Genomic DNA, 12,597 nt, shown 5'->3' with positions numbered 1-12,597 from the left:
TCTGCTCTGCCTTTATCAGCAATGGCCCTTTAAGTCTGAGCAGGGCATGCAGCATGGAGACTGCCCAGTTCAAATCCAGCAGCCACGTGAACTGTACCCCAGTGGGCAGTGCCTGGCTGGCACAGCAAAAGCCTCCCAGTGGAGCCTGCCTGCTCCACTTTTATTTGAGACCGAGGAGCAAAACCTGTCTCCAAATGACAGATCCCAGGGCTATGTGTCAGAGAAGGAGATGCCTGACAGCAGAAATGTCTGTCCTGCCCTGCTTTCTGCCCGGGATGCTGCAGCACTGAGTGCAGTAACCTCGCAAGCTGTCCCTGCTGCAGGCAGTGTTTTGGCTCCTGTTAATGTTGGGGACCTTCACTCTCCGGTGAGCATTTTTTCTTCACCTCTCCTCTCCGGTTCTCGTCGCCTTGTGTTTTTGCCCTTGGGCTGCGTTGTGCTGCCCGTGATGCTTCGGGAATTCCTACGTAAGGAGGAGCTCCTCGTGGTCCGTGCCTCGGGGCCAGAGCTATCGAGCAGAGCTGAGCAGCCAAGCTATTGACTCGCACCGCAGCCCGCTGCCGCTTCTGCTTCAGTGCAGCTCATCGGAGTCCCTCCGCTGCCACGCCGAGGGGAAGAGTTAGGACCGCGTCCATCCATGTTTGCTTCAAAATCCAGCTCTGTGTCTCCTTCTCCATCCATGGAGCAGGCAGACTCAGACGCTCTGGACATCAGCACCAAAGTGCAGCTGTACGGCGTGCTCTGGAAGAGACCCTTCGGGAGGCAGTCGGCCAAGTGGTCCAGGAGGTAAGCCGCAGCCACTGAGGGATGCTGAGGTGAAATACAAAGCCCGAGGGTTTTGGGCTGAGCTAGAGCCTGTGTGCTTGGCTCTTCAAGTGTGCCTAGCTAGGCAGAGACTAGGGGTGAAACTTTGGGCACAGCTTCCTTGCTGCTCTTGGGTCTGCTTTATACCCTCGGTACCCACGTTGTGCTTTCTCTTCTGTCTGCCCTGTGCTGCCTGCTCTTCAGGATGGGAACAGAGAGGAGTTGTCTCCTCTGCGTAATTATCCTATGGCCATTTCATGACAGAGGCAGAAGCAGCTGGCACGTTTTGTCCCCAGACCACCTGGCTTCTTTCATTGGCACTCGTTAAAGCTCTGTGAGTCCCTTGGGTGTGAAATGGGCAGGTGGAAATGCTCACCCACCTGGGAATCTGTGTGTGTGCCTGGCAGGATTCCTGGAGGAGCATCAGCCCTGCAGACTCTTCCCTGGTGGAAAGGTCCTCTGAATTCTCTCCTATCTGGTGCTAGACAGTTGTAAGCTGGGATGTGTCAGCAACCAGAAAGCCTGAAGGTAGAGAGCATTTGCTGTTTCCCAAGGACAGAGGTGTGTCCTGTAGTACTGAACTGATGGCTCAGGTTGAGGTTTAAAGTTGCAGTCTCTTTCTGAGAAGCACTGAATCTCCCGGGAGAGCTTTCCATTGGTGGTGAGATCACGACACAGGGCTCCTTATGGCTGGGTGCTGGTGCAGAAATGTGGAGCAAGGTCTTTGTCAGTGCTTGCTAGGGGTACATGATCCCATGGATTAAGCTTTCCAGCATTGCTGAATGGTAGATTTATGTCACTGCTGAGAGATGTCATTGGCAAATGATTCAGTTCAAAGATTGTGGTGTGTGGTGCAGCAGCCAGGCTGGAGGACAGGGATCCATCCAGAGGGACCTGGACAGGCTGCAGAGGTAGGCACAAGCCAACCTCAGGAGGTCCAACAAGACCAAGTGAAAGTTCCTGCATCTGGGTCGAGGCAATCCCAAGCAGAAATCCGGGCTGGGCAGTGAGTGGCTGGAGAGCAGCCCTGAGGAGAGGGACTTGGGGGTGCTGCTGGTGGGGGAGAAGCTCAACAGAAGCCAGCAGTGTGCACTTGCAGCCCAGAAAGCCAAGCAGAGCCTGGGCTGCAGCAGCAGAAGTGTGACCAGCAGGGCCAGGGAGGTGATTCTCCCCCTCTGCTGTGCTCTGCTGAGACCCCACCTGGAGTACTGCGTCCAGTTCTGGAGCCCCCACTACAAGAGGGATGTGGAGATGCTGGAGTGTGTCCAGAGAAGAGCCAGGAGGATGCTCAGAGGGCTGCATCAGCTCTGCTGTGAGCACAGACTGAAAGAGTTGGGGCTGTTGAGTCTGGAGAAGAGGAGGCTCCCAGGTGACCTTCTTGTGGCCTTCCAGGATCTGAAGGGGGCCTAAAAAAGTCTGGGGAGGGACTTTTGAGGCTGTCAGGGAGTGAGAGGACTGGGGGGAATGGAACAAAGCTGGAGGTGGGGAGCTTCAGCCTGGACGCAAGGAGGAAGTTGTTGAGCCTGAGAGTGGTGAGAGGCTGGAATGGGTTGCCCAGGGAGGTGGTTGAGACCCCATGGCTGGAGGTGTTTAAAGCCTGTGGGCAGCCTGCTCTAGGGTAGGGTGTTCCTGCCCATAGCAGGGAGGTTGGAACTAGGTGATCCTTGTGGTCCCTTCCAACCCTGGCTGATTCTATGATTAGCAGCCAAGAAACTTGCATTTTTCACCGTGCCACTGCCAGAGAAATGTTTAATGGTCCAGAGTTTGCTGTTGGGATCTGTTGAAGGAGGGCAGTAGTACTTACCTGCCATTAGTGCTCTGATGCCTGCACATGGGAATAGTTTGCTGCAAAAGAAATTGTGGGGGAAATCTGCTAGGAAGGAAAACTAATGTGCTGAAGCTTTCCTCTGAGGACAGCAGTGGCCATTATTATGGATAATGTTATGATGAGAATTCTCCACCAGCTTCGACATCTTTCTTCGCCTTTAGGTACTAGACTGGTGTCAAATTACTGTGCTCATCTGTCCTGGAGCCTGCTTGGCTCCTTCAGACTCTGGGGATGGGTACATGGAAGTGTTAGAATTGCTCTTGTGAATCACACCTGAAGCCATCACTGTGAGGGGCCTCAGAGGAAGGTGATGTAGTCCCCAGGATGCCCTCATCTGTCTCAGTGGAGGCTTTCTACCCAGAAGCAGTAGGGTTTCCTGGAGACGTTCACAGCAGTGTCTTACCCTTCCCAAATTCCTGAGAATCAAAGAATCAAGCAGGTTGGAAGAGACCACCAACATCATCCAGTCCAACCTAGCAACCAGCCCTAGCCAGTCAACCAGACCAGGGCACTAAGTGCCTCATCCAGGCTTTGCTTCAACACCTTCAGGCATGGCAACTCCACCACCTCCCTGGGCAGCCCATTCCAATGCCAATCACTCTCTCTGACAACAACTTCCTCCTAACATCCAACCCAGACCTCCCCTGGCACAGCTTGAGGCTGTGTCCCCTTGTTCTGTTGCTGCTTGTCTGGCAGAAGAGCCCAACCTCACCTGGCTACAGCCTTTCTTCAGGTAGCTGTAGACAGCAATGAGGTCTGCCCTGAGCCTCCTCTTCTGCAGGCTGCACACCCCCAGCTCCCTCAGCCTCTCCTCACAGGGCTCTGCTCCAGGCCCTTCACAGCCTTGTCGCCCTTCTCTGGACACCTTCCAGCACCTCAACATCTCTCTTGAATTGAGGAACTCAGAATTGGACACAGCACTCAAGATGTGGCCTGAGCAGTGCTGAGTCCAGGGGCAGAAGAACCTCTCTCATCCTGCTGGCCACACTGCTCCTGAGCCAGGCCAGGATGCCATTGGCTCTGCTGCCCACCTGGGCACACTGCTGCTTCATCTTCAGCTACTCTCTACCAGCACCCCCAGTTCCTTTTCTTCCTGGCTGCTCTCAGCCACTCTGTTCCCAGCCTGTAGTCTCTTGGTTTTTTTCAGCTACTTTTCATTTTTCATTCAGACCAAGTTTAAGGCACATGACACATCTCTGCCCTGCACCACTGGCTGCAGGGTCAATGCAACCTCAGTTTTTCCAACAGAAAGTCTCTCCCAGGGGCATTGTGGACATCTAAATCAGCTAAAAGTGGAATTTCTTCCATCACAATTACATGCTCCAAGTGCAGTAGACTCTTGGTATACAGAAGCTGTGATGTTTTGTTGCCACTGTGCAGTGTTCATCAGAGCATACCTGATGCTAACTGAGCAGAACAAGGTACACTGAGATGTGATGCACAGGAGTGAAAGGAATTCCATTTCCTTTGTGTGTGCAGTGGTCAATGGCAGGAGGCTTTACCAGGATCTCTGCCTGAAGATACCACTGAAGCATGTGTCTGCTCCAGAGTGATGTTGTAACCAATGCTGTATTTTACAGCCTACAGTCATAGAATGGTTTAGGTTGGGAAGGGCCTCAAAGACCATCCAGTTCCAATCCCCCTCCATAGGCAGGGACACCTCCCACTAGAACAGGTCTAGACTGTGACTCTCCCTATGATAGGAACCAGCTGTGCACTGGAAACACCTCCCTGCAGGCTTATGCTGAACTGGGAGGAAAGAAGGTGGCAGGGAAGAGATGGCAGAAGAAGATTTCAGTTGCTCTTCAAAAAGACATCAGTTTGCCATCAGAGATAAAGGAGCAACTTTCTTCCAGTGGTTTGGGTCCAACATATGGGCAAGCCACATTTCTTACTGGTGAAAATACCAAAGCTCTCTGGCTGTGTTCCTCTCTTGGACATAGACACCAGTTCCAGTCCCCTGTGAGCAGATGATTCTATGGTTTACCTTGAGGACCCCAAGCAGTGCTAAAGGCTGGGGACAGAGTGGCTGGAGGGCAGCCAGGCAGAGAGGGACCTGGGAGTGCTGGTAGATAGCAGTGTGCCCAGGTGGCAAGGAGAGCCAAGGGCATCCTGGCCTGGATCAGGAACAGTGTGGCCAGAAGGACCAGGGAAGTCCTACTTAACACTGGTCAGGCTACACCTTGAGTGCTGTGTCCAGTTCTGGGCTTCTCCATTCAAGAGTGATGTTGAGGTGCTGGAAGGTGTCCAGAGAAGGGCAGCAAGGCTGGGGAGGGGCCTGGAGCAGAGCCCTGTGAGGAGAGGCTGAGGGAGCTGGGGGTGTGCAGCCTGCAGAAGAGGAGGCTCAGGGCAGAGCTCATTGCTGTCTACAGCTACCTGAAGGGAGGCTATAGCCAGGTGGGGTTGGGCTCTTCTGCCAGGCAAGCAGCAACAGAAGAAGGGGACACAGTCTCAAGCTGTGCTAGGGCAGATTCAGGCTGGATGTTAGGAGGAAGTTGTTGTCAGAGAGAGTGATTGGCATTGGAATGGGCTGCCCAGGGAGGTGGTGGAGTTGCCATGCCTGGAGGTGTTGAAGCAAAGGCTGTCTGGGGCACTTAGTGCCATGGGTTAGTTAATGAGAAGGCTTAGGCAAGAGGTTGGACTCCAGTCCAACCAGCTTGGAGGTCTCTTCCAACCTGGTTAATTCTGTGTGATTCTGTGACAAGTGTGTGCTTGGTGTGAGAAACAGAAGCACAAAGCAGTTTCACTTGACACAGTGTCAAACACAGAATCATAGAATCAGTCAGGGTTGGAAGGGACCACAAGGATCATCTATTTCCAATCCCCCTGCCATGGGCAGGGACACTCTGGCACTAGTTCATGGTTCTGAGCAGGAGCATGAGGCACCTCAGGATTGGATGCTAGTAGTAAACGCTTCTGCTCAGAAAGCAGCTTTAGCTAGGTGGAGATTTTCTTGTGCTCTGAACTGCAACCTTTGCTCGAGCAGAATTTATTTCCTTTCTCTGCCTTACAGGTTCTTCATTATTAAGGAAAGTTTCCTGCTCTACTATGCTGAGAGTGAGAAGAAAAGTTTTGAAAGCAATAAATATTTTAATATCCACCCCAAGGTGAGCAGCATTTGCATGGGGGAAGGGCTTATTTTGTTTCTAGCACCTTCGAGGGCCAGCAAATGACTGAGAGGTATGTCCCAAACACAGCACCTCAAAAAAGCAACAGTCATGTCAGTGCTTCTTGGGGCTCCATAATATTCCAACACTTCCATTTCCTTTTTTTTTTTTTCTTTTGTTCCCCTTCTGCTTGGTAGTAGATTCTGTGGTGTCTCAGGTGTTCTGTGGTTTTCATGATTCCATAGAATCAAGCAGGTTGGAAGAGACCTCCAAGCTCAGCCAGACCAACCTAGCACCCAGCCCTGGCCAACCAGACAGACCATGGCACTAAGTGCCCCAGCCAGGCTTTGCTTCAACACCTCCAGGCATGGTGACTCCACCACCTCCCTGGGCAGCCCATTCCAATGCCAATCACTCTCTCTGACAACAACTTCCTCCTAACATCCAGCCTAGACCTCCCCTGGCACAGCTTGAGACTGTGTCCCCTTGTTCTATTGCTGCTTGCCTGGCAGAAGAGCCCAACCCCACCTGGCTACAGCCTCCCTTCAGGTAGTTGTAGACAGCAATGTGGTTTGCCCTGAGCCTTCTCTTCACAATCAGCTGTGAGAATACTGTTGGCAAAGCCAGTTGCAAGGCTGACAGCTTTGGTTGCTGCTTGATCCTAACCTGTACTTGCACTCGTAAGCAGGTGCAGTCAGTCCCTGCTTATCCATGTGCCTTCAGGAGCAGCATCTATAGTAGCTGCCTGGAGCTCCCACGGAGGAGACTGTGCTCAGAGTCTGCTTTACCCTCTGTAGTTGCTGGGGGATGGTGAAGATGTGCTTTCAAAGGCAGTTGGCTGTGGACAGCAGGCTATCCATGCCTCCCAGCACACGTGGGCCCATGGCCCACTCACAGTGACTCGAACGGCTGCACAACCTTTGCTGTGCTACTACACTGTCAGCTTGCAAGGTAGCCCCTCTAGGGACATCACCTTCTTTGTGATAGGAGATCAGAATCACAGCAACATCCAGGCTGGCAAAGCCCCTCAGCATCACAAAGTCCAACCTAGACCCCTACTTTACAAGATTCACCTTAAACCATAGCCCTGAGCACCACAGCCAAACCACCCTGAAACACATCCAGGCTGGGTGACTCCACCACATGTTCCCACTTCCATGTTGCAGCTAACAGCCTTCCCTCAGGCCAAATGCAGGAAAGCCATAGTTACCCCTTTCAGATACCAGTTGAAGGTCTCCTGCTGGTGGGAGCCCCTTTGCTTTTCATGAACCCTGTGTGTTTTCTTTCCTGTGATAGCCAAGCCAGGGCAGGGCCCACAGTGACCAAGAATTAAAGTTCAGCTCTGGGTTATTTCACAGTTGCCCTTGATTTTGCTAATTGAAGTCCTCTGCTTCGTCCCTAGGGTGTCATACCCCTGGGAGGTTGCATCGTGGAGCCTAAAGAGGAGCCCAACATGCCTTATGCCATAAAGATCTCTCATGAAGACTTCCATGTAAGTTGACTTCTTCCCCCCCCAAATTCCAAGCACCATGTTGCTGCTGAGGAGCAAAGAGAAGCTGCCTTGCTGCCCCAAGTCTGCTCAAGGCTTTGCTGATGCTCCTGCTTTGGGAACCAGCAAGGAAATTTGCTCTGTTCTATGGTGCTCACAGACCACTAGACACTGAGGAGCCCTGGAGCTCATCTTGCCTTAACGTTTCCTCCTCACTGTGGCAGCTTGCCATGTGCATCCCTTTCCAACGTGTGGCAGGCCAGGCTCACGTTTGAGCCCATGGGGTGGCTGCCTTGGCGGCGGTAGCCTGTGGTGGGCTCTCCTCCCTCCATAGCTATGGTGGCTGTGTCCAGCTCATGCCTGGAGTGCACACAGGTGCATTAGGCACCAGCCTCTCTAATACAGTTTGTTTTTTTTCCCCTCCCTCTTCTAGGGAAACATCGTTCTAGCAGCTGAGTCAGAGCCTGAGCAGGCTCAGTGGCTGGAGATGCTGCAGGAGTCTGGAAAAGTGTAAGCTTTCTGCCTGTTCCTTGCTCTCTTCAGGTGTGTGAAGAAGCCTGACTGAAAGGCCTGTGGGGAAGCAGATGAGCTCCTCAATTCTAGAGAGCAGCCAGGCAGAGAGGGAGCTGGGGGTGCTGGTAGAGAGGAGCTGAAGATGAGGCAGCAGTGTGCCCAGGTGGGCAGCAGAGCCAATGGCATCCTGGCCTGGCTCAGGAGCAGTGTGGCCAGTAGGATGAGAGAGGTTCTTCTGCCCCTGGACTCAGCACTGCTCAGGCCACACCTTGAGTGCTGTGTCCAGGTCTGGGCTCCTCAATTCAAGAGAGATGTTGAGGTGCTGGAAGGTGTCCACAGGAGGGCGACAAAGCTGGGTAGGGGCCTGGAGCAGAGCCCTGTGAGGAGAGGCTGAGGGAGCTGGAGGTGTGCAGCCTGCAGAAGAGGAGGCTCAGGGCAGACCTGAGCCAACTCCCTGAAGGGAGGCTGTAGCCAGGTGGGGTTGGGCTCTTCTGCCAGGCAAGCAGCAACAGAAGAAGGGGACACAGTCTCAAGCTGCGCTAGGGCAGGTCTAGGCTGGATGTTAGGAGGAAGTTGTTGTCAGAGAGAGTGATTGGCATTGGAATGGGCTGCCCAGGGAGGTGGTGGAGTCGCTGTCCCTGGAGGTGTTGAAGCCAAGCCTGGCTGGGGCACTTAGTGCCATGGTCTGGTTGTTTGGACAGGGCTGGGTGCTAGGTTGTGCTGGCTGAGCTTGGAGGTCTCTTCCAACTGGGTTAATTCTACGATGATTCCATGATTCCTAGAAACATTCAAGGTCAGGTTAGATGAGGCTCTGAGCAGCCTGATAGAGTGGGAAATGTCCCTGATTACCACATAGGCATTGGACTAGGTGACTTTTTGATGTTCCTTCCAACTCAAAGCATTCTGTGGTTCTAAGCAGGAACTTGACTTTCCCAATCCAGGCAGAAACTTCTGGAATCTGTAGAGCCTACTATTCAGTTATGAGACTTGGAGTAATGAGCTCTTTACACTTCCTTGTGCAGAGCAAGGTAAATTTGCTCCATTGCAGTATGTGTATGTGGCCTCCTGTGACTGGAGGAACAAAAGCTGCTCCTCCAGGCAAGTGTAAGTTGCAGTACCAATGTGTGCATGGTAAAGGCAGTGTCTCAGTAACTTCCAATGGTGTGAGATTGAAAATGTTCACTTGCAACTAATGGGGAACACAATTGTTAGGGTGGATTGGCCCAAGCTAAGCTCTGCTGTTGCAGCAAGCCTGGCTTGGTACTGCTGCTTTAGCTGCTGTTACCTCCCAGCTACTTTATGAACTGCACCCCAATACTGTCCCTTAAAGCTGCGTGGCAGCATGAGCCCCATGGCACACAAGAGCCAAGGCAGGGAACTGCCACCCACTCCACACAAGTGGGCTTGACAAGTGCAGGGGGGGAGGGACCTGTATTTAGTCTTTGAGTAATTCGGTGGCTTTTCTTCTGTAGTTCATGTCTACAATTGCCTTCCACAATGTTGTTCTTAACTATTGCCACATGCAAAAAATTGGAGGGCTGAATAGTCTTGAAGGTCACAGGCTCACAGGATGTTAGAAGGGACCCAAGGAGATCATCCAGTCCAAACCCCCTGCCACAGCAGGACCATACAATCTAGCTCAGGTCACACAGGAACACATCCAGACAGGCCTGGAAAGGCTCCAGAGAAGGAGACTCCACAACCTCTCTGGGCAGCCTGTGCCAGTGCTCTGGGACTCTTCCAGGAAAGAAGTTCCCCTTTGTGTTGAGCTGGAACCTCCTGTGTTGCAGCTTCCATCCATTCCTGCTTGTCCTATCCCAGGGAGCAATGAGCAGAGCCTGTCCCCCACTCCTGACCCCCAACCCTCAGATACTTATAAACATTGATTAAATCCCCTCTCGGTCATCTCTTCTCCAGACTTAGCAGCCCCAGGTCCCTCAGCCTCTCCTCATCAGCCATGCCCTCCAGTCCCCTCATCATCCTCGTAGCCCTCCACTGGACCCTCTCTAGCAGATCCCTGTCCCTCTTCAACTGGGGAGCCCAAAACTGAAGGCAGTACTAGGACAGAGCAGAGGGGGTGGAGAACCTCCCTTGATATGCTGGACACACTCTGCTTAATGCATCTCACGATCCCCTTGGCCTTCTTGGCCACAAGGGCACATGGCTGTGCCATTGTTGTTCTGCACCAGGACCCCCAGGTCCCTCTCCACAGGGCTGCTCTCCAGAAGATCACCTCCATCCTGTCCTGGTGCAGTTTATCATTGCTGTGGAGGCAGGAATTAATTTGGCTGAATCAGGAATATGTATAAAAATAATTGTTTTGTTTTCCTGAGACCTGCCCCCAAAACTAGGTACAGAAATGAACTTAGTTTAATTAGCAGATGCAGTTTGAGTGAGAAGATCTTACAAGGGTACTGTAGATAAATTGGGCTATTTTAGAAGTCAGGAGATGGAAGAGGCTAAGCTATAAACACAGCTTTCCCAGTGTCAATCAGGCTGAGCAGAAAGCTCACTGCTCAAAGGTGAGCCAGGCTGTGTGAGAGAAAGGGCAGCCCAGGTGCTTGTCAGCTCTTCTCTTTCAGAGGACATCCGAGGCTGTGATGGTTTGGGTGTTCCCTGCCCCCCCACACTTTAGAAATCACCCAGACTAGACTCAGCTGGCTCTGGAAATTGAATGAAGCTTATATTTACAGCTAGCACAAGATACAAGCAGATATTTACAGTATATACAGTTATAGACAGGAATAGACAAGGTAAAAGGTAACACAGAAACACAACTCCCCTCCCAGAAACCTGAGTCCCCAGGAGGGGCTCTCAACCACCCTTCCACCTTCTCCCACCCCTCTCAACCTTACCCCAGTCCCAAGGAAGAATGGAGGTTCAGCCAGGGGGTTAGGAAGCAAAGTGGATTAGTCAGAGAGACAGCAGAGAGGCTAGAGAGGGAAATGCAGCCCAGAGCTCCCCAGCAGAAGAGCCTTAGCTATGTTTGCATTCTTGTTCTTATACATCTCAGCAAGCCTATGAGTGTTTTCTCTGTCACAGGCTGTGATCTAATCCTTCTCACCAAAACATTCTAGCTAGGCTCAAACTAGCACATAGGTGTGCAGCCCACAGCCAGTCCCCAGCCCGATCCCAGCACAGGCATTGGCATGGGGCACCACTTGTGTCGGAAGGTCCCTTTGCTGCCCCCCTTCATGCCTGCAGGGCAGGGGGAGAGGAATCAGATTTTTCGTGCTTTCCTCTCCCATTCAAACCACAGAGGGAGAGGAATTTTGAGGTATCCCTGGGGGACACCACTGGTCACAGCTCTCCAGCTGGACCTGGCACCACTGATCACCACTCTTTGAACTCTGACTTGTAAGCAGTTCCTAATCCACCTCTCTGCAGAAGAGGAGGCTCAGGGGTGACTTCATCGCTGTCTACAACTCCCTGAAGGGAGGCTGTAGCCAGGTGGGGTTGGGCTCTTCTGCCAGGCAACCAGCAACAGAAGAAGGGGACACAGTCTCAAGCTGTGCCGGGGAAAGTATAGGCTGGATGTTAGGAGGAAGTTGTTGTCAGAGAGAGTGATTGGCATTGGAATGGGCTGCCCAGGGAGGTGGTGGAGTCACCGTCCCTGGAGGTGTTGAAGCCAAGCCTGGATGAGGCACTCGGTGCCATGGTCTGGTTGACTGGCTAGGGCTGAGGGATAGGTTGGACTGGATGAGCTTGGAGGTCTCTTCCAACCTGGTTGATTCTATGATTCCATCCCACTCTTCTGAGCTTGCTCAGGTGTGCAAGGGATGGAAGGAGCACAGGAGCCTCAGTGCTCAGGAGCCCTCTAGTCCTTGCTTTGATAACCAGGAGATAAATAGCTGTCACGCAGCAGCTTACCTACACCTAGCCAACAATCTGCCACTCCTCCCCTCTTCTCACCATTCTTTCATCAGAAAAGGAGGGTGATGCAGCTGCAGTGCCAGCCTAAAGCTGGTGGTAGGCTGTATTTGAGGAAAAGCACAGATTATGGGATTGATGTCATCAGGGTCAAGCTGGGGGTACAGCAGCAGCCAGAAAGGCACTGTTTGGCCAGTAAATTGGTGAGCAGGAAAGAGAGCAGGATGCAGCTGGCATCTTCTAGGAAAGCTGTTCAAGTGTCCTGTGCTCCTAGGTAAAGATTGTTCCTGCTGATGGCACAGCAGCAGTTCATTGCCATCCTCTTACAGTCTCCTTTAGTATTTAAAACATTTAGAGCACTGGCACAGGCTGCCCAGGGACGCTGTGGAGTCTCCCTCTCTGGAGATACTCCAGAGCCATCTGGGTGCATTCCAGTGTGATCTGCTCTGGGTGATCCTGCTCAGGCAGACCAGATGAGCTTTCCAGGTCCCTTCCAGCCCCTGACATTCTGTGATTCTGTGGCATTCTATGAAAACCAACCAAAGGGGGGAAAAAAGCCAGACCATGACATCCTCAGGAAGTTCTAAATCCACTGAATGAGATTTTGTTTAATAGGAGAAAGAGGATAAAATGAACCCAGTATGGAAAATGCCCTCTGCTTTCTCTATCTGCACCTTCTGGGGCTGGGTGGCAGTTGTATGTGTGTATGCACAGCTGCTCAGCCTCTCACCACCACACTCTGCTTTACTTCTTCACTCTTTTCCACACCCCTGGTTTAAGAAGGAAACAGGTTGGAGCTGGTGGTCCCTTCAGCCTCGCAACATCTTGTGGCTGCTTTAGCATCTCACATTAGCCAGGTTTTGAAAGCTTTTTGGAAGCACACAAAGCCCTGACTCTCACTCAGCTGTCCAGCTTCTCTCAGAGGCTGCCAGGCAGGAGTAGGGGCACACAGTTGCTCTCTGTGCTCACAGTGGCATTCCATGCGT

General features: G+C 52.3%; 1 protein-coding gene across 2 annotated transcripts in view; it reads left to right on the top strand.

The window, feature by feature from the left end:
• Positions 1-613: 613 nt before the first annotated feature.
• PLEKHD1 (pleckstrin homology and coiled-coil domain containing D1) overlaps positions 614-12,597 on the top strand; it is a 29,616-nt gene continuing 17,632 nt past the window's right edge. For both annotated transcript variants that reach the window (XM_064153214.1, XM_064153222.1), the window contains exons 1-4: positions 614-786; positions 5,646-5,739; positions 7,142-7,231; positions 7,662-7,738. In XM_064153214.1, coding sequence (XP_064009284.1) covers positions 638-786; positions 5,646-5,739; positions 7,142-7,231; positions 7,662-7,738 — 410 coding nt within the window. In that variant the 5' untranslated portion in view covers positions 614-637. The remainder of the gene's footprint in view (positions 787-5,645; positions 5,740-7,141; positions 7,232-7,661; positions 7,739-12,597) is intronic.

This window comes from Pogoniulus pusillus, chromosome 1 (assembly GCF_015220805.1).
Source record: "Pogoniulus pusillus isolate bPogPus1 chromosome 1, bPogPus1.pri, whole genome shotgun sequence".
NCBI lineage: Eukaryota > Metazoa > Chordata > Aves > Piciformes > Lybiidae > Pogoniulus > Pogoniulus pusillus.
The sequence above is the reverse complement of the archived record's forward strand: the minus strand, read 5'-3'. Positions and strand labels throughout refer to the sequence as shown.